This window comes from Salvelinus namaycush, chromosome 41 (assembly GCF_016432855.1).
Source record: "Salvelinus namaycush isolate Seneca chromosome 41, SaNama_1.0, whole genome shotgun sequence".
Lineage (NCBI taxonomy): Eukaryota > Metazoa > Chordata > Actinopteri > Salmoniformes > Salmonidae > Salvelinus > Salvelinus namaycush.
In genome coordinates this window covers 12,745,214-12,766,557 of record NC_052347.1, presented here as the reverse complement: position 1 = coordinate 12,766,557, position 21,344 = coordinate 12,745,214, and the positions used below count along the sequence as shown (strand labels likewise).

At 46.1% G+C, this 21,344-nt stretch overlaps 1 protein-coding gene across 1 annotated transcript in view; it reads right to left on the bottom strand.

Annotated features, from left to right (window-relative positions):
- The window catches only part of LOC120034102 (caskin-2-like), an 88,982-nt gene that overhangs the window by 6,005 nt on the left and 61,633 nt on the right, over positions 1-21,344 (bottom strand). The window contains exons 5-12 of the mRNA XM_038980537.1: positions 18,947-19,092; positions 17,291-17,386; positions 15,458-15,588; positions 8,589-8,697; positions 8,238-8,346; positions 6,539-6,633; positions 3,121-3,238; positions 1,005-1,181 (exon numbers count right to left, since the gene is read on the bottom strand). Coding sequence (XP_038836465.1) covers positions 1,005-1,181; positions 3,121-3,238; positions 6,539-6,633; positions 8,238-8,346; positions 8,589-8,697; positions 15,458-15,588; positions 17,291-17,386; positions 18,947-19,092 — 981 coding nt within the window. The remainder of the gene's footprint in view (positions 1-1,004; positions 1,182-3,120; positions 3,239-6,538; positions 6,634-8,237; positions 8,347-8,588; positions 8,698-15,457; positions 15,589-17,290; positions 17,387-18,946; positions 19,093-21,344) is intronic.

Here is a 21,344-nt window from a genome sequence, read left to right as displayed (position 1 = left end):
CACAGGAGAGGAGGATGGAGAGAGGGAGAAGAGAAAGAGAGAGATAGAAGTGAGGGACATTAAAGACAACCGTGGTGGCTGGACAGCGAGAGAGAGATCAAAATGAGGTACCTCCCCTCTGTGTCCTTCCAGAGCCCACGTCAACACAGTCACACACACATCCACATGATTCTAACTGAAGCTGGCAGAGGATGGCAGAGGTTGGGGCTGTGGACCCTGTCACTGAGCCAGCCAAGTCATCACAGATCAGGGGGTGGCACAGGCCAGGACAGGACGTCGTTTGCTGCCATACGAAGCCAAGGGAGATGGTTGCATGGTGGAGCGGAGCTGCAGGCATAGAGCAACAGCAGCCAAGGGTACAGAACTACAGAACTACAGGGGTAAACTACAACTACAGTCCTGCAGTAGGACAGATGAAAGGTCATCCACAATGGAAAATTCCTACAGCGGAGTACACAGGGCACCCATTAAGCTTGCAGTGTCCTGTAGACTGTCGAAATGGTCACTTTTTTGGTCACTGGAACAGAGGTTTCCTGGTGGTCCCATCTTGTGGCAGCAGGGAGAACAGCAGGAGCTATGGGAAGCTCAGTTTGAAGCTGGCACATGACAAAGGTAGAGCATGGGGACAGGGGACAGAGACAGCCAGCTATTGTCATGGGGGGACAGTGGAGGGACTCTTACCCGCGGTGTGTGAGTTCCTGAGCACCCAGATGTCCTCCAGGGGACAACCAGGCTGAGAGAGGCTGCTGGGAGGCCGACCTATCAGACATAACAACACTGTTGGGCCATGGGGGTACCATGACCCACGGAGCAGCACTGGGGATTGGCTGGGCCTGAGCATGAGAGGGGTTTAGAGGGGGCGAACATAGGTGTCCTTGTGCCCTCACCACGGTTAACAGTGGTGGGGAAGTTGTCTGGCTGGTTAGGGGGCTGAGTACCGTATACAGGTTTCGATGTGCGTCTGTCCTCTGAGTGCATGTATAAGGGTGTGTGTGTGTATATACCTGGGTTGGCGCTGAGGCCGATGGCGTGGGGGAGGGCCAGGTGGGGATTGTTGGGGGTGTACAGTGTGTAGGAGTCGTCGGTCTGGGGGGCTGAGCTCAGGCTGGAGGAGAGGGGGGATCTGGAGAGGAGCTGGTGGCGCTGGGTGGGCAGAGAGGCGTGCCGGGACAGGGTGCCCCCTACACGGTCAAACAGGTAGGACACAGACAGAGAGGAGGTTAACGCAAGCTGATGGTTAGAGGTGGACATTACATGGTATGGATGGAGAGATGCTGAGAGAAGAGGAGGAGGAAGAGAGAAAAATAGGAGCAAGGGATGGATTGGAAGCATGAGGGATTAGTCCAACCAAGGTAGTCTGGGAAATGGGGTGTTCTCTGGAGGGGCCAACCTGTAATGAAGAGGGGCCACAACTGCTCTTCCAATGCAGTGATGTGTAGCGATACAACCTATCAGTGTGTGTGTGTGTGTGTGTGTGTGTGTGTGTGTGTGTGTGTGTGTGTGTGTGTGTGTGTGTGTGTGTGTGTGTGTGTGTGTGTGTGTGTGTGTGTGGAGCCAAGAGAGAAACAGCTCGTTCAGGAAGTATTCATACCCCTTGACTTATTCCACATTTTGTTGTGTCACAGCCTAAATTCAAAATTGATTTTTTTTTTTTTATCTCACCCATCTATACACAATACCCCATAATGACAAAGTGAAAAAAATATATATAGTACATTTTTGCAAATATATTGAAAATGAAATACAGAAATATCTCATTTACATAAATATTCCCACCCCTGAGTCAATACATGTTTGAATCACCTTTAGCAGTGATTACAGCTGTGAGTCTTTCTGGGTAAGTCTCTAAGAGCTGTGCACACCTGGATTGTACAATATTTGCAATATAAATATAAAATTCTTCATGCTCTGTCAAGTTGGTTGTTGATCATTGCTAGACAGCCATTGTCATACCTTGCCATAGATTGTCAAGACAATTTAAGTCACAACTGTAACTAGGTCACTCAATGCCTGCTTTTATTTTTAACAACCAACTACCAATAGGTTCTCTTCTTTGCGAGGCACAGGAAAACCTCCCTGGTCTTTGTGGTTGTATCTGTGCTTGATATTCACTACTTGACTGAGGGACCTTACAGATAATTGTATGTGTTGGGTACAAAGACGGGGTTATCATTTAAAAATCATGTTAACACTATTATTGAACACAGAGTGAGTCCGTGTAACTTATTATGTGTGACTTGTTAAGCACATTTGACTCCTGTACGTATTTAGGCTTGCCATAACAAAAGGGGTTGAATACATTTCATCTTTTCATTTTCTATGAATTTGTAAAGACTTCTAAAAACAAAATTCCACTTTGACATTATGGGGTATTGTGTGTAGATCAGTGACTCAACATTTCAATGTAATACTTTTTAATTCAGGCTGTAACAACAAAATGTGGAAAAAGTAACGGGGTGTGAATACTTTCTGAAGGTACAGTAGGTGCAGAGGGAGAATTGAAGATGGGTCTCCCGTTCCCCTGATCTTTTGTTGTGGTGACAGATTTGCAGAGAAGACAGAAACCTGTCATTTCCCTCTGACTGCAGTGCTGAGCTGCTCCCTGTTCTGTCAAAGCTGCTTCGTGAGTGTCACCATGCCAACCTATTCACTCAGGGATTTCTCCCTCTAGTGCACATCAAAGAGGTGGTGTGGGGCGGATTATCTTCTTCTGTGGTGTTAGGTAGGTAACTGACACCTTCTGTTAATCTAACCGGTATTAGAGGTAGACTGCGTGGGTAAGGGTGGGAGTTTTTACATAATGTACAATAGCAGATGACTCCTGCAGTTCCAAGCAACTTCCCTTTCCATTTCTGACTTAATCCTGCATTGTGAGTGTGCTGACATGTCTGGGAGATGAGTGTGTGAGTGAGTGTGTCTGTGTGTTGATGTTCCGACATGCCGGCAGCTGACTCAACAAGCTACGGAACCTCCGTTTCCTGCGGGTGCCACGGTTACGCAATGAAAGAGGCAATTGTCAGAGGGCTCTCTCTCTTTGCCCATTACTTTCAGATGGGAGTGGGGAATGGCTAATGATTACACTGAACTTATAGGGTGTGTGTGTGTGTGTGTGTGACTGACCTGAGCGTCTGCTGATGACCTCCACAATGTTCGGGGGGAAGTAGCCCACCCGGTCGGTGCCCCTCTGGCTGTCGTGGATGTGCCCCTTCCAGCGCCCGTCCATGTGCTGCTCTAGGACCTGCCAGGCAGCCAATCAAAACAAACATTAAGACAGGTCTAAACCAATCAGATGGCTATTACTACCCAGTGTCTCTCCATATTGAGGCAGGCAGGTCTGTGAGATTCTATAACAACGTGGTGTTATTTCCACTGTTCATGTACGTGTGTAGGAGTGTACCTGACCTGAAGTGTGCAGTTCTGGGACAACGACAGAAAGCACATGTTCCAACTTGAAACACATTCTACGTGTTAACAACTTCATGTGTATCTTTGTCTCTGTATCGTTTGTTTTCATAATGTCAAAGATGTTTTACATAAGTTGGGAGGGTGGAACAAAAGCAGCACCACAACCCTGAGATCAACTGTAGTACAATAACAAACCAAAAGAGAGAGAACCAAAAGGTCAAGCACATAAACAGATGATGACAGTAGTCATGTGTTTCTGATCATGTTCCATTTGTTCACATGAGCTGCTAAAACCCAGGCCATTGTCTCTGCTCCCTAATTTAGCAGCCTTCGTCAGAGGATACAAGCCAAGGGACATTAGGGTTAGGGGGCTGAGGGTATAGGGGAGAACAGGGGAGAACAGGGGTGTTGGGTTGTGTGTTTGGTAAAAGATGTGGGTAGAGGGGGAAATAGCATGTACTGAATGGGCAGGTTTGGCAGCTATAGAAAAGTACATTTAAATGAATTGACCCGTCCAAGTTGGCAAAACATCTTTTTCTAAAGGCCTAAACTAGCTAAAGGCCCACGTGCGTGGGATTTATTTTACAATGCATTGTTTTCAATGATAAAAACCCTGCAGGCTCCGACGCCTCGCGCAATTACAACGGCTCTATTTTTGCTTTTTATCGCTGGTGCTGTAGTCACACAAAATTAAATATTTCTTTGTAATTATTCACTTTTTTCCCAGCTCATTTGAAATGGAAGATGTAGCTAAGATTTGAGGCTTTACCATACATGCAAAATTAGACCAATTCATCCACTTAGGGGAACACAACATCGCTATCAGCCTGTCCAATCCTCACCCGCCTCGCTCCGCCCAACCACTTTTTGCGTTTTGGTTCGGCACCAGTCCCCACTAAGAAGTCAGCTAACCTTTTGCCCAGAGTCTAACATGTACATGTGTGTGTGAGGTGTGGAAAGGCTAGTTGATGTGTGAGGTGGATGGCCTGAGGGCAAGGTTTATGAATTGTTTCTCTCTGGTATTGGAGCAACCCCCCACAGCAGCAGAATAGGCCGACACACTCCCAAGAAGTAAAACAGGCCAGGGTTCATGAGACTATGTGTGTGTGTGTGTGTGTGTGTGTGTGTGTGTGTGTGTGTGTGTGTGTGTGTGTGTGTGTGTGTGTGTGTGTGTGTGTGTGTGTGTGTGTGTGTGTGTGTGTGTGTGTGTGTGTGTGTGACAGTAGTAGTAGTAGAGTCATTGCTGAGAGGGAGTGATGGATGAATAACAGGGCCTGTTCCTACCCGTCTCTCTCTCTCTCCGGGCTCAAAGAGAGCCATCCTTCAGATATAGGGGCTCACTGTACTCTCTCCCTATAAACTAGTTCCCCCTCAGGAATATGGATAGTGAAGTTCACCTGTTGTGCACTATACCCCTAAGGACATACTGGACCTTGAACTGATAGATGACATGTACATCAGGTTCAGTAGTGAACTGATAGATGACATGTACATCAGGTTCAGTACAGTGAACTGATAGATGACATGTACATCAGGTTCAGTAGTGAACTGATAGATGACATGTACATCAGGTTCAGTAGTGAACTGATAGATGACATGTACATCAGGTTCAGTACAGTGAACTGATAGATGACATGTACATCAGGTTCAGTACAGTGAACTGATAGATGACATGTACATCAGGTTCAGTACAGTGAACTGATAGATGACATGTACATCAGGTTCAGTACAGTGAACTGATAGATGACATGTACATCAGGTTCAGTACAGTGAACTGATAGATGACATGTACATCAGGTTCAGTACAGTGAACTGATAGATGACATGTACATCAGGTTCAGTACAGTGAACTGATAGATGACATGTACATCAGGTTCAGTACAGTGAACTGATAGATGACATGTACATCAGGTTCAGTACAGTGAACTGATAGATGACATGTACATCAGGTTCAGTACAGTGCCTAGTGCTGGTCTCTACACCCTGTCACAGTCTACACATTTTGCTGCCTTACAATGAAGTATTAACTCTGGGGCGTAAAGACACACAATCAAGACATCTTTTTAATTAGATTTTTATTTTAAAAAATGTTCTATCATTTTTATTTAACTTTGGGAATGTGGAGTAGGTTGTGTTGATCGGTAGGAACAAAATCAAATGTATTCCCTTTTGAGACAACATTTTAAGGCAGTAAAATGTGAAGACTGTGCAAGCGGTGTGTAGACTTTCACAAGTGACTATATGTGCTTTATGACTGATGGTAAGTTGATCACATCAAGTTGTTTGTTTACCGTCCTACAGTCCAGCGGTTTCCAAACCGTCCTACAGTCCAGCGGTTTCCAGACCGTCCTATACTCCAGTGGTTTCCAAACCGTCCTATAGTCCAGTGGTTTCCAGACCGTCCTATAGTCCAGTGGTTTCCAGACCGTCCTATAGTCCAGTGGTTTCCAAACCGTCCTATAGTCCAGCGGTTTTCAAACCGTCCTATAGTCCAGTGGTTTCCAGACCGTCCTATAGTCCAGTGGTTTCCAGACCGTCCTACAGTCCAGCGGTTTCCAGACCGTCCTATAGTCCAGCGGTTTCCAGACCGTCCTACAGTCCAGTGGTTTCCAAACCGTCCTACAGTCCAGTGGTTTCCAAACCGTCCTACAGTCCAGTGGTTTTTAAACCGTCCTATAGTCCAGCGGTTTTCAAACCTATCCTCGGGGACCCGCAGACTTTTCACAATTTAGTTGTAGCGCTGAACTAGTTTACCGGAGTCACCTATTCAACGGCTTGATGATTAGTTGACATGTTGAATCAGGTGTGCTAGCTGTGGAATAGTTCAACTACATGGAACAGCTGAAAACCCCTGCTGTAGTCCACACATATCTACATACTGTGTCTACTGAATGCTCATGAAGCCACCCGCACATAAACACTGCCAGCCTGTCTCCCTGCCTGCTACTAAAACACCTGTTAGAGGATGAGCCTGACAGTTCACAGGGAAAACACACCTGTCCTAACAGACAACATGGGGGCACGGTTGGGCACAGTGAGTGTGGGAACAACACTGCAATGCCAGCTGAGGCACATCTGAGGAGTTACAGACAGCAAATAGAGAGGGTTGTGTGTGTGTGTTCCTGCTGCCTACCATGATGACATCCCCGGCCCGGATGTTGAGAGCGGTGGGGTCGTGGATGTTCCAGTAGTCTTTCAGAGCTCTCACCTGCAGGACACCTGTAGCATCTGTGTGTGAGAAAGACAGAGAGGGGAGAAAAAGAAAGAGTGGGACAGATAGAAAGAGAGAGAGAGGAGAAAGAGAAACACACACAAAGTTAGTTCAGGGAATTGGTATGAAGGCAGGAAGAAAATACAGCCCAATGATTGATACATACTGACATGTACACCTTTTTCAAATCACCTTAAGGGGATATACCCAGACGCCGCTACAATCCCAATGCCTGTTGTTTCTTTATTAGTCACATCCGGCACTGGTATGTAATGTAGTGACATCAGAGAGCAGAGTCAGTCAGTGCTGTATTCAGCTTCTGACTGGTTGGTACACATCAATAATTAATCCATGATGAGGAGGTGTGGTGGCTGATTGTGTTCTATTCACTCTGCTCTGAACACAGAGAGAACTGGATCATAACAGGAAGTCTCTCTCCACAGCCTCCATGTTTGAAGCAGCAGTCTGCTGACTGAGGAACACAAGTGCTCATTGTGGCCTGAGTTCCCAGGCTGCGAGAACCAGATCAAAGACCCAGGCCTGCTGGATTACAGAGGAGATAGCAAACAGCAGAGGTCCAAAACACAGTCTCATGCATGCGCACGTACACAGGGGTGACACCTAACAATCACACACAAACAAACAAACAAACGCATAGGTCGCACACACACACACACCCACACCTAGTCTTTTGGTTGTGTGTGCGTGCGTGTGTGTGTGTGTGTGTGTGTGTGAGCTGATAGGGTTATGTAACCTGTACTCCATGAGGTTAAACACAGCTGCTTGGTGAATTACAGCTTAGAGCATTTCATATCCCTCAGCCTCTCCTCTGGGCCTCTCTCGCTATAGGAACGTCTGCACTGGCTCTGTCTCAGTCTGTCTCCTCTCCCAACACACACACCTCTGAACACTCTGTCCTGCAGAACTCAAACTGCAAAAGAATGCAAGAGTCGCTTCACTACACAAAAGCACAAAGAAATAAATCCGCTAGCAGGAATCTATGCTGAATTTTTTTCAACTTTTGCAGCTAAATAGATTTTTTAACACACAAATACATTTAGGAACACAAAGTATTTGAGGAGGAGCGTTTTTATGATAAGAAATGACCAAAAGTGAAAGAATAAAATGTTTTTGTGGTGTTCCATGCTCAAGCAAGTACAATGTACCGTCAAATATTTTAGCCACTTAGGGGAGACAAAAATGTTCAGCTGCCTCTTTAAGGGCAACAGTGAGACTGACATGTCTGTCTGGGAGAGATGAGATTCTCCCATGTCTCTTCACTAGCAGTTGAGTTGAGCTCAAACAAGCTAACATAAAAACAACCTAGCATGTGAACAAAATGATATCCAAGAAACACAAGGACAAAGTCACTCAAGTAGACTCTATGGCTACACACTTCTAAAACAGCCAACCTACTTTGAAAATAACTACAGCAGCAATTTATATGCTATAAATCAAACTCATACTTGACTTTTTCAGTTTGTGAGTAAAATGGTCGCACTGTAGAGCCCTGGTTCAAGGACAATAAAGCAGGCGGAAAACACAGAATGAGAGGTAAAGACTGCCAAAGAATGATACTTCATGGAATAATGTCTTCATTTGTTAACAACTATCTGTTCACCTCGTAGGAGCTGCTTGATGTCCTTGCTGGCGTGAGAGGTGGTGAACTGGTTCACGATGTCCAGGGCGGTCTGGTTGTACGTGTTACGGATGTTCACGTCTATACCAGCCTGTCAAAACCACACACAACGTTATTGTCAATCAGATGTGCACTGAAACACAGCAACACGTTCAAAATCAATGTTCTCAAGTCTAATGCAGTCAACGGCAGTGTACTGTACAGCCTATTCAATAATACACTTCACTTACATTGGACAACATGTCACCAACTGTTAGTTGAATATGGTAGAATAGTGATTGAATCAGACTAGTTAAAGACTAAGTGAGGTTGATGTCCCTCCAGGTGTCTTACCTCTAGCAGCTGTCTGACCACCTCCGTCTTGCCGTAGAGGGAAGCCTCGTGCAGGGCAGTGCCAGCCTTAGTGGCCCTGTTGATGTCGATGCCCGCTTTCAGCAGCAACCTGAACCAGACAGGAACAACACAGTACTACTTTAGTACAGCTTCAAGTTTACAAAGGCTGTTAACTCCAGGGTGAATTGTAAAGGTTTCTGCTAGGCAGAGCCATGGATGGAGCCAGCAGGACCAGATGCCAGGACAGTATATTATGTCAATGCAGTGTTACAGTGATCCACCGTAGCTAGTCTGCTCAACATCCCACATCACATGAACTCACTGAGGTGCCAGGGGGAAATTTGGAGAATTCACACTCGATTCCAGCCGCACAGACACACACACGCAGACACACACACACACACACACACTCAAATATCCTGGTAGTGAACAAGGCAGTTAACCCACTGTTCCTAGGCCGTCATTGAAAATAAGAATTTGTTCTTACTGACTTGCCTAGTTAAATAAAGGTAAAATAAATAAAAAGTAGACAAGTTAAACTTTAGGAATATTAGTGGGAATGTCAGAGCTCTTCTGGGAATGTTCAGCATGGAAAGTTTGTGATAGTGGCAGGAGAGGTATATTCACACACACACACACACACACACACACACACACACACACACACACACACACACACACACACACACACACACACACACACACACACACACACACACACACACACACACACACACGCAAACATAGCACACACACACACACTAGGCAAGGGGAAGTGGGCATCCACACACGCCCATATGCAAAATGGTTTGGTAACTAACTACCGCAAACCCATAACCCCTGTCTTTCCATGGCATTCCTGCTCATCAGCCAAACCAGAACCATACCACAACATCTCACAATGACCTCTGTCACAATCACACCATTTATCTATAGTAACCCAAAATAACAATACAAGACAGTGACAGTGATTTGCATCATAAGTTTGCCTCACCACTCACTTTAGTAAATAAGGCACGCATCTAACAAGAAGTCACTTAAAGCGACAGGAGACAGAGAGAAAGAGAGAGGGATTTTTGGGGCTCAGTTGCCAAGCACAGAGCAATGACTCAGAAGACTGAGCCCTGGTAGAGGGGCCATGCTGGGGACAAAGACAGGAGAGAGAGACAGAGATATAGAGACAGGGAGAGGAAGAATACCCCTCCCTTACTTGAACTTCAGTATTCTCATCCTGTTACAGATACTGTGCTTCAGCTTCAGCATCTCTCACTCCCCCCCCCCCCCTCCCCCTCTGCCCTGCGGCTGTAAGCCCCGGGTCAGTGTGCTCGTTTCATTTCCCCTTAGAAACACAAAGGAGGGCAGGCTCATCAAAGTCTCTCTGTCCCTCTGGTTTGGCTGGATGCTGAAAGAGAGAGCCCTATCCTGTTCTCCTCTCCTCCTTTGGGGCCGCACTGACTCAATAACCCACTGTTCATATCCCCCCTTTAATACCTCTATTACATGAATGTCTATGTGGGGCCAAAGTGGTGGAACCATGGGACAGGTTACAGCATGTATTGTGGTGACATAACCGTGTGATTGGACCACAGGGCATTGTTATGGAGTCATATGGCCACTGGATCCCAGAAATCCTTGTGCCATGGTTGAATACACAGTTACTCTCTTTCATTATCAATTGAAGCCAATGAAAGCCTTGACTGTTTCTTTGGTAAGGTGGTTTGGACCAGGGAGGTGTGTCAGAGAAAGGGCAGACCACCACACCACAAATAGGACTCCTTAACACTAGACCTGCTAAAGCAGTCATTTTCACTACTCATTCATTGTATTTATTACTCTGCCATTTAAGTCATGCCCCCCTCAGTCCTTGACTTTTCGCAAATATCCCAGCGGGGCCTCCTCCACTCCTTCTCCCGACAGCGGGGCCTGCTCCACTCCTTCTCCCGACAGCGGGGACTGCTCCACTCCTTCTCCCGACAGCGGGGCCTGCTCCACTCCTTCTCCCGACAGCGGGGCCTGCTCCACTCCTTCTCCCGACAGCGGGGCCTGCTCCACTCCTTCTCCCGACAGCGGGGCCTGCTCCACTCCTTCTCCCGACAGCGGGGCCATTTCCACTCCTTCTCCCGACAGTGGGGCCTGCTCCACTCCTTCTCCCGACAGTGGGGCCATTTCCACTCCTTCTCCCGACAGCGGGGCCCGCTCCACTCCTTCTCCCGACAGCGGGGCCATTTCCACTCCTTCTCCCGACAGTGGGGCCTGCTCCACTCCTTCTCCCGACAGCGGGGCCTGCTCCACTCCTTCTCCCGACAGCGGGGCCTGCTCCACTCCTTCTCCCGACAGCGGGGCCATTTCCACTCCTTCTCCCGACAGTGGGGCCTGCTCCACTCCTTCTCCCGACAGTGGGGCCTGCTCCACTCCTTCTCCCGACAGCGGGGCCTGCTCCACTCCTTCTCCTCACAGCGGGGCCTGCTCCACTCCTTCTCCCGACAGTGGGGCCATTTCCACTCCTTCTCCCGACAGTGGGGCCTGCTCCACTCCTTCTCCCGAGAGCGGTGCCTGCTCCACTCCTTCTCCCGAGAGCGGTGCCTGCTCCACTCCTTCTCCCGACAGCGGGGCCTGCTCCACTCCTTCTCCCGACAGTGGGGCCTGTTCCACTCCTTCTCCCGACAGTGGGGCCTGCTCCACTCCTTCTCCCGAGAGCGGTGCCTGCTCCACTCCTTCTCCCGAGAGCGGTGCCTGCTCCACTCCTTCTCCCGACAGCGGGGACTGCTCCACTCCTTCTCCCGACAGCGGGGACTGCTCCACTCCTTCTCCCGACAGCGGGGACTGCTCCACTCCTTCTCCCGACAGCGGGGACTGCTCCACTCCTTCTCCCGACAGCGGGGCCTTTTCCACTCCTTCTCCCGACAGTGGGGCCTGCTCCACTCCTTCTCCCGACAGCGGGGCCTGCTCCACTCCTTCTCCCGACAGTGGAGCCTGCTCCACTCCTTCTCCCGACAGTGGGGCCTGTTCCACTCCTTCTCCCGACAGTGGGGCCTGCTCCACTCCTTCTCCCGACAGCGGGGCCTGCTCCACTCCTTCTCCCGACAGTGGAGCCTGCTCCACTCCTTCTCCCGACAGTGGGGCCTGTTCCACTCCTTCTCCCGACAGTTGAAGGCGCTGTTCCAGTAGATAATTACCTTAATAATTGCCTCGAAACGGAACCTAAACTATACCAAAACTAACTTCACACATATAACAACATAATAAATAAATGAAGTAAAGTATGATGGGGAGAAAGGGGGAGGGGAAGCGAACGATGCATAATTATGTCATCACCAGTTGTGAATTAAAAACAGGACAGGCCATTCTATTGTATTGATCTATTCTAATTAGAATCTTAAATGATATGTACTCTAAATCATTCCACTGAATCACAGCAGTCTTATCAGTCTACTCTGGGCTACTTGGAGCAGGCTACACCGTGAGAGCGTGCGTAATGAACATGCTGAACGGCTTTCAATATCTGGGAAAATATCTACACTGTGCAGAAGGTCAGTGTTGGAGACCTTACAGTGGCAAGGGGAGAAATGTCTCCATGGACAATTTCTTAACTTCACTGTCATTGGCGAACAATTTGCTTGTAAAGAAAACAAGTCTGGCTGGCACCATGAACAGAGTGAGACGGGAGCTCCCTACCTCTGCACAAAATAAGGCACCTGCACAGCTGTTGTACTCCTCAACAGTGCTGAAGAATGACAAGACAACGGAACACAAAGAGAAAACCGGAGTCTATTACGCACCACAACCAAACAAAGGTGTCAAAGTGTGTTACGGCAGGTGAAATTGATGAAGATTTGAGTCAACTGTTAGGACAAGGGATAACAGCTAAATGAAGTCCAACTGATGCCATTGAAGATGCACACAATATAAGCGCGAGCTGACAATAACTGACTATTTTTGACTGCTGTCATATCAACACTTACGGTTGAAGTTTACATACACCTTAGCCAAATACATTTAAACTCAGTTTTTCACAATTCCTGACATTTAATCCTAGTAAAAATGTCCTGTAGTTTACATACTCAATTAGTATTTGGTAGCATTGCCTTTAAATTGTTTAACTTGCTTCCCACAATAAGTTGGGTGAATTTTGGTCCATTCCTCCTGACAGAGCTGCTGTAACTGAGTCAGGTTTGTAGGCCTCCTTGCTTGCACACGCTTTTTCAGTTCTGCCCACAAATTGTCTATAGGATTGAGGTCAGGGCTTTGTGATGGCCACTCCAATACCTTGACTTTGTTGTCCTTAAGCCAATTTGCCACAACTTTGGAAGTATGCTTAGGGTCATTGTCCAGTTGGAAGACCCATTTGCGACCAAGCTTTAACTTCCTGACTGATGTCTTGAGATGTTGCTTCAATATATCCACATCATTTTTCTCCCTCATGATGCCATCTATTTTGTAAAGTGCACCAGTTCCTCCTGCAGCAAAGCACCCCGTGCTTCACGGTTGGGATGGTTTTCTTTGGCTTGCAAGCCTCCGCCTTTTTCCTCCAAACATAACGATGGTCATTATGGCCAAACGGTTCTATTTTTGTTTCATCAGACCAGAGGACATTTCTCAAAAAAATACAATCTTTGTCCCCATGTGCAGATGCAAACCATAGTCTGTCTTTTTTATGGCGGTTTTGGAGCAGTGGCTTCTTCCTTGCTGAGCGGCCTCTCAGGTTATGTCGATATAGGACTCGTTTGACTGTGGATATAGATACTTTTGTACCCATTTCCTCCAGCATCTTCACATGGTCCTTTGCTGTTGTTCTGGGATTGATTTGCACTTTTCGCACCAAAGTACGTTCATCTCTAGGAGACAGAACGTGTCTTCTTCCTGAGCGGTATGACGGCTGCGTGGTCCCATGGTGTTTATACTTGCATACTATTGTTTGTACAGATGAACGTGGTACCTTCAGGCATTTGGAAATTGCTCCCAAGGATGAACCAGACTTGCGAAGGTCTACAATTTCTTTTCTGAGGTCTTAGCTGATTTCTTTTGATTTTCCCATGATGTCAAGCAAAGAGACACTGAGTTTGAAGGTAGGCTTTGAAATACATCCACAGGTACACCGCCAATTGCCACAAATGATGTCAATTAGCCTATCAGAAGCTTCTAAAGCCATGACATCATTTTCTGGAATTTTCCAAGCTGTTTAAAGGCACAGTCAACTTAGTGTATGTAAACTTCTGACCCAGTGGAATTGTGATACAGTGAATTATAAGTGAAATAATCTGTCTGTAAACAATTGTTGGAAAAATTACTTGTGTCATGCACGAAGTAGATGTCCTAACCGACTTGCCAAAACTATAGTTTGTTAACAAGAAATTTGTGGAGTGGTTGAAAAACGAGTTTTAATGACTCCAGCCTAAGTGTATGTAAACTTCAACTGTATATTGATTATAATGCCACTGTTGCATTTGCCTCGAGTTTCACTATTTATCAAGGCCACTTCACGCTTATAATGATGTTTAGGTTACTGATGTTTTCATCTTTTGACCATGCGTATTGGTGGTTGGGGTATGTTTTGTGTAGTTATAAAAATAAACTGTTACCGTGTCCAACACATATACTTTCTGTTTCATAGTTGAAACAAAGTAACTCCACTAAGAACACATGAATTTAAAAAAAATAAAATGCGTATAGCGTACAGTAACATAAACTAATGAAAATGCTATGGAGTTCTTTGAAATAAAATAGAAATCGTATTCTAATGTTACCCAAGGCCTTCATAAACACAACCAAATGATTATTTTTGCGACAGCATATATAAAAAGTATGAATTACGCTGTTAGAATGTTGCAGTCAGAATGCCTGCTCATTAGCTTGAAGGCGGGGTCCATCGAGGCCCAGCAGTTCTAGTGTTAACAGTCTGGTCCCAGCTACTACTGATAAATCAGCAGCCACATCTCACTGGCAGATCTGGGTCACATTGGCAGCACGGCAGCCTCACACCAGAGAGCCTCCCTCTCCGTCTCTCTCTCCAGTGTCTTTCTGCATATCCATCTCTCTCGCTCTCTCAGCCTGGTGACAGACTGCTGCAGCTGTCAGTGAAACATGGGAACAGGGCTGCAGAGTAGACCCCCTCCTCCTCCCCTTCTCTATGGCAGGGCTCAGGGTGACCTGGGTGTCTGGTACTGGACAGTACCAGACAGACTCTGATGTAGGTCTCCATGGAGGAACTAGGGGACTGTGGCCCCCAGTGGAGTAGACATTGGACATTTTATAGCCTCCCAGGTAGTCAGAGCAGAGATTGGGGTACTAAATATATGGCGAGATCCACTTGAGAGAGAGAATAAACACATTAACACACCACAGTGTTCCAGAGAGGGTGTGGAGACAGAGCATGTCTGATGGTTCTTGTCTTGTCCATAGTACAGTGAAGAGGAACAGGAGGAGGGAAGGAGAGAGGAGTGGCAGAGGGTAGACCCATTGGAACCATTTATTGTCCTGCTGAGTCTCCCAGCACACCAGTACCAGATCAGTGACTGTGTTGACCCTGTCAGACCCCTCAGACCCCTGTCCACCTCAGAGTAGGTGTTCAATCACACAGACATGTACTGACCAACCATGATCAATCATAGCCTTTCATTTAGTATGGGACAAATTAGAGGAATGACAGGCGGAGGATTAAGACCCACAAGAAAATATCAATCTATCAATGGGCACTGTACACACAAATCATTATGGTCTGAATCGCAGCCTGACAAACGTGTACACAAATCTGCATTAAAACTTGACATCATTGACATCAATGCATGATTTATACAACACTTATTACACAATACGAGTTTTGCGTACGTTTCACAAGTTCAGATTGTGAAAAACAATAGGAAGTCTCTTACTGGATGATGTCCTTGTGTCCGTTGCGTGCGGCGAGGTGCAGCGGAGTGTTGAAGCCTGAGTCTGCAGGTTCCTTACTATTACCCTCTAACAGAGCCACCACCATGTTACTGCTCAACAACAGCTGAGCAACCTGACAGGAGGGAGGTCAAGAAAGTCATAAAGCCATGGAGACAGAAGAGGAGAAAGGGAAATTGAAGGAGCGAGAGAGAGAGAGAGAAGAGAGAGCGAGAGAAGGGGGGGAGAAGAGGGGTGATAAAGAAAAGACAGGGTGATGAGTACAGGCTTCAACTGTTACCAACACATGTACATTTCATGCACTGTTAGGACAAGGGATAATGCACACACACAAGTTTGAAACCTTTAGGAGTCCTGTGCTTTGACATGGGAGGACCCACAGGTGAGTGTGAGTTAAAACAGGAGTGGCCCAGTGGCATAAACAACCCCACACATCTGGCCCACACTGGATGACAACTCAACACTGACTACTGCTGCTGGGAGACTGGTCTGGGACAGAGGACAGGAGGAAACACAAAGGGACAGAGAGGAAAAAGGAGAGAGAGAAAGGAAGAGAGGAAAAAGGAAAGAGAGAAATAGAAATAGGGAGGGCCTCGCCACACCCTGGCACCCCAACACAGCAGCTGTAGCCCAAAAACACACACACACACACACACACACACACACACACACACACACACACACACACACACACACACACACACACACACACACACACACACACACACACACACACACACACACACACACACACGGTGGAGCCAGTGTCAGCATTCTAAATCAATCCTGGTGGACAATAGTTACAGGCTAACTCTCTCAAGTCTCATTTAACAAACACACAAGCACAAACAAAGCTGACCAGCAAACCTTCCAGTAATAGAAGTTACAGACGGACTTGCCAATACTTCCTCTCCAGCCCACATCCAGATAAATAAGAATGAAAGACAAGGGGATTTTCCAGCCCAGTAGGAGAGGAGAGCAGCGTTCACAATGAGTGTGTGTGTGTGTGTGTGTGTGTGTGTGTGTGTGTGTGTGTGTGTGTGTGTGTGTGTGTGTGTGTGTGTGTGTGTGTGTGTGTGTGTGTGTGTGTGTGTGTGTGTGTGTGTGTGTGTGTGTGTGTGTACTATTACATCACCCTGGCTTGGTTCGGCTTCACACTGTCCTATCCAAACTAAACGCTGCTGCAGCACTATTTGGGACCAGGGACTTTGATTGAGGCAGCGCACAGAGTTTGAAATACACTCACATTGGCTTGGTGGTGTTTGAATGGCTATAGGAACTGACAAATTCATATACAAAGCTATTGTGCGCTCAGGGAGAGAGATGTTTCTGAAATTGTCAAACTGGTTTAATGATGCAGGCCTAAACTGCCCAATTCACCATTAAGTCATAGTAACCAAATGTACATTTGAGATGGAGAGTGTGAAAAATGAGTGAGAATAACTGTGCTCAAGGGAGAGAGAAAGAGAGAGAAATGGAGAGTAAAGAGGGAGAGAAAGAGAGGAGAGAAATGTTTAGAGAAGTAAATGTGCTCTAGTAAGAAAACCAGCATGCTCAAGGATGAGAGACTGAAAGAAAGACAAAGTAAAGAGTGCAGAAGTGAGATGTATTTGATGGAAGAGGAGCAGTTGTGACAACGCAGTCCATCCCAGCTCCAGAGGGGTTGTATCTGTCCAGCTGTGACCACTGTCTGTCCAGACTAACACAGGCCATGACAGAGTTACATCACTTACACTCCCACAGCAGGCTGCAGCCCCCCTGTATGTCTCTGTGAGCCTGGGCCAGCGGTGGGGGAGGAGAAACACACACAGTCTTACCTTGACTCTACCGAACTCACAGGCCAGGTCTAGGGGGGTCTTCTTGGTTTTGTTGATCAGACACGGGTTAGACTGGTGCTGCAGCAGCATCTCAGACTGAGAGAAACAGACAGACAGGGAATCAACACAAACACACATATTAGCACACACACACACAGACAAGATCAAATACCATATACACACTGTCACCGGGGCCATTAGAGGAGTAGGTTATGTTATGTGGATGTGGTCATGCAGATAACATTACAACACACATAGCCAGGGAGATGATGTCAGATGTTTCTATCAGCACCTGGTGCTGCCTGCCGTATCCAAGGACACAGAGTATTTGGTGAAAACAGACAGTCCATTAGCCCTGGTCATTCTGCTCTGGGAATACATAGTAGACTAGAGGACCGGAGGCTGTTACAATCAAATGGGACTTCATGGTCTGTGCAGATAAATGCTTTTCACACAAACTGTGGTCCTAAAAGGCTTACAAATCAATTAATGTGGCGTAACCTAAACACATCCTAACAATGCTTGTAGGATAGTTCCTGATCTATTCCCCAATTATTTGAATTCCATTTCGTTCGTTTTTTTCTTTGCGCTCAATGCGCAGTTTCTCTAAAGATAAATCAGATCAAAGCCGAACTGTGTAATGTAGTAGGGAGTTGTAGTTTCCAACAGGCCAATATTCTACATAGTTCAGCGCAGGAAACATGGGTAGTTAACTACAATGACCATAATCCATTGCATGCCTACTTGTCCCGTCTGTGTGGGGCATACACAGAGGGAGTGCGCAATTTAGAGCAGTTGCGCGAGGTATCTCTACCTGAAAACGCACCATCTACCATCATGGGACTTTTATTCATTGTTTTATTCTGTGTTGTTAAAGCGAAAACCATGACTTTTAAATAAATCGTACCGAAACCAAACCGACGTATCACTCAGCACTACAGGGGGTGAGACGGGGACGGACGGACGGGGGTTAGTAACAAAGACAAGGTTCCTAATCCCCCTAAACCTGATCACCCCAGATCACCTGACTCCCCATCATTACCCCCTCAATCCTTACAAATCCAATAACCCTCATCCTGCCTCGTTCTTCTCTCTCCCGGCCTCTCTCCCTCTCCAATCCAATCACACCAACATGCCTCTCCTCTCCCAGCTTGCTACGTATCCCCTAACCCCTCAATCCCTTAAATGACTGTACCACCAACCACCACTCATCCTACTCTATCCCCTGCCATGTCACATCTGTTTTGGGCTATGGCTGTGATTTGTTGACAGTTTGTTTACTGTTTAAGACTTAAGTGGACTGACCAAACATGACCACACACATCTAAATCTCAGATAAGTGACCCACAGTAAACCAGTATCAGCTTCGTGGACAGAACAGCATACATTCCACCCAATCCAGCAGAATGGGGATATCTGTTGACAGTGCTTAACGATGGCTGTGTGTAGAGTCATGCCTGTTGTGTAGAGCTCAGTGTGTGTGTGTGTGTGTGTGTGTGTGTGTGTGTGTGTGTGTGTGTGTGTGTGTGTGTGTGTGTGTGTGTGTGTGTGTGTGTGTGTGTGTGTGTGCGCGTGTGTGTGTGTGTCTGTGTGTGTGTGTGTCTGTCTGTCTGTCTGTCTGTGTGAGTGTGTGTGTGTGTGTGTCTGTGTACTGACCACGTCATAGTGTCCGTACTGTGCGGCCAGGTGCAGGGGGATGTGTCCATCCTGTGAGACCCCATTGACTCCAGCTCCGGCCCGCAGCAGCATAAGGACAGAGTCAGCCTTGCCCTGCCATGCTGCATAGTGGAGCGGACGCATACCTACAGGAGGCAGCACATCTATGATCATATACAGTGGCTTGCGAAAGTATTCACCCCCCTTGGCATTTTTCCTACTTTGTTGCCTTACAACCTGGAATTAAAATTGATTATTGGGGGGTTTGGATTATTTGATTTACACAACATGCCTACCACTTTGAGGATGCAAAATATTGTTTATTGTGAAACAAACAAGAAATTTCCAAAATAACAGAAAACTTGAGGGTGCATAACTATTCACCCCCCCAAAGTCAATACTTTGTAGTAGAGGTCGACCGATTAATCGGAATGGCCGATTAATTAGGGCCGATTTCAAGTTTTCATAACAATCGGAAATCTGTATTTTTTTTAATAATAATTTTTTTACACCTTGATTTAATCTTTATTTAACTAGGCAAGTCAGTTAAGAACACATTCTTATTTTCAATGACGGCCTAGGAACGGTGGGTTAACTGCCTCGTTCAGGGGCAGAACGACAGATTTTTACCTTGTCAGCTCGGGGGATTCAATCTTGGAACCTTACAGTTAACTAGTCCAACGCTCTAACCACCTGATTACATTGCACTCCACGAGGAACCTGCCTGTTACGCGAATGCAGTAGAAGCCTAGGTAAGTTGCTAGCTAGCATTAAACTTATCTTATAAAAAACAATCAATCAATCAATCAATCAATCATAATCACTAGTTACACATGGTTGATGATATTACTAGTTTATCTAGCGTGTCCTGCGTTGCATATAATCGATGCGGTGTGTATCATTGCTCCAATGTGTACCTAACCATAAACATCAATGCCTTTCTTAAAATCAATACACAGAAGTATATATTTTTAAACCTGCATATTTAGCTAAAAGAAATCCAGGTTAGCAGGCAATATTAACCAGGTGAAATTGTGTCACTTCTCTTGCGTTCATTGCACGCAGAGTCAGGGTATACGCAACAGTTTGGGCCGCCTAATTTGCCAGAATTTTACGTAATTATGACATAACATTGAAGGTTGTGCAATGTAACAGGAATATTTAGACTTATTGATGCCATCCGTTAGATAAAATACGGAACGGTTCCGTATTTCACTGAAAGAATAAACGTCTTGTTTTCGAGATTATAGTTTCCGGATTCGACCATATTAATGACCTACGGCTCGTATTTCTGTGTGTTATTATGTTATAACTAAGTCTATGATTTGATAGAGCAGTCTGACTGAGCGGTGGTAGGCAGCAGCAGGCTCGTAAGCATTCATTCAAACAGCACTTTCCTGCGTTTTGCCAGAAGCTCTTCGCTGTGCTTCAAGCCTATCAACTCCCGAGATTAGGCTGGTGTGACCGATGTGAAATGGCTAGCTAGTTAGCGGGGTGCGCGCTAATAGCGTTTCAAACATCACTCGCTCTGAGACTTGGAGTAGTTATTCCCCTTGCTCTGCATGGGTAACGCTGCTTCAAGGGTGGCTGTTGTCGTTGTGTTCCTGGTTCGAGCCCAGGTAGGAGCGAGGAGAGGGATGGAAGCTATACTGTTACACTGGCAATACTAAAGTGCCTTTAAGAACATCCAATAGTCAAAGGTTAATGAAATACAAATGGTATAGAGAGAAGTAGTCCTATAATTCCTATAATAACTACAACCTAAAACTTCTTACCTGGGAATATTGAAGACTCATGTTAAAAGGAACCACCAGCTTTCATATGTTCTCATGTTCTGAGCAAAGCACTTAAACGTTAGCTTTCTTACATGGCACATATTGCACTTTTACTTTCTTCTCCAACACTTTGTTTTGCATTATTTAAACCAAATTGAACATGTTTCATTATTTATTTGAGGCTAAATTGATTTTATTGATGTATTATATTAAGTTAAAATAAGTGTTCATTCATTATTGTTGTGATTGTCATTATTACAAATAAAATAAAAAAATTGGCCGATTAATCGGTAGCGGCTTTTTTTGGTCCTCCAATAATCGGTATCGTTGAAAAATCATAAACGGTCGACCTCTACTTTGTAGAGCCACCTTTTGCAGCAATTACAGCTGCAAGTCTCTTGGGGTATATCTCTATAACCTTGGCACATCTAGCCACTGGGATTTTTGCCCATTCTCAAAGGCAAAACTGCTCCAGCTCCTTGGATGGGTCCCACTGGTGTACAGGAATCTTTAAGTCATACCACAGATTCTCAATTGGATTGAGGTCTGGGCTTTGACTAGGCCATTCCAAGACATCTAAATGTTTCCCCTTAAACCACTCGAGTGTTGCTTTAGCAGTATGC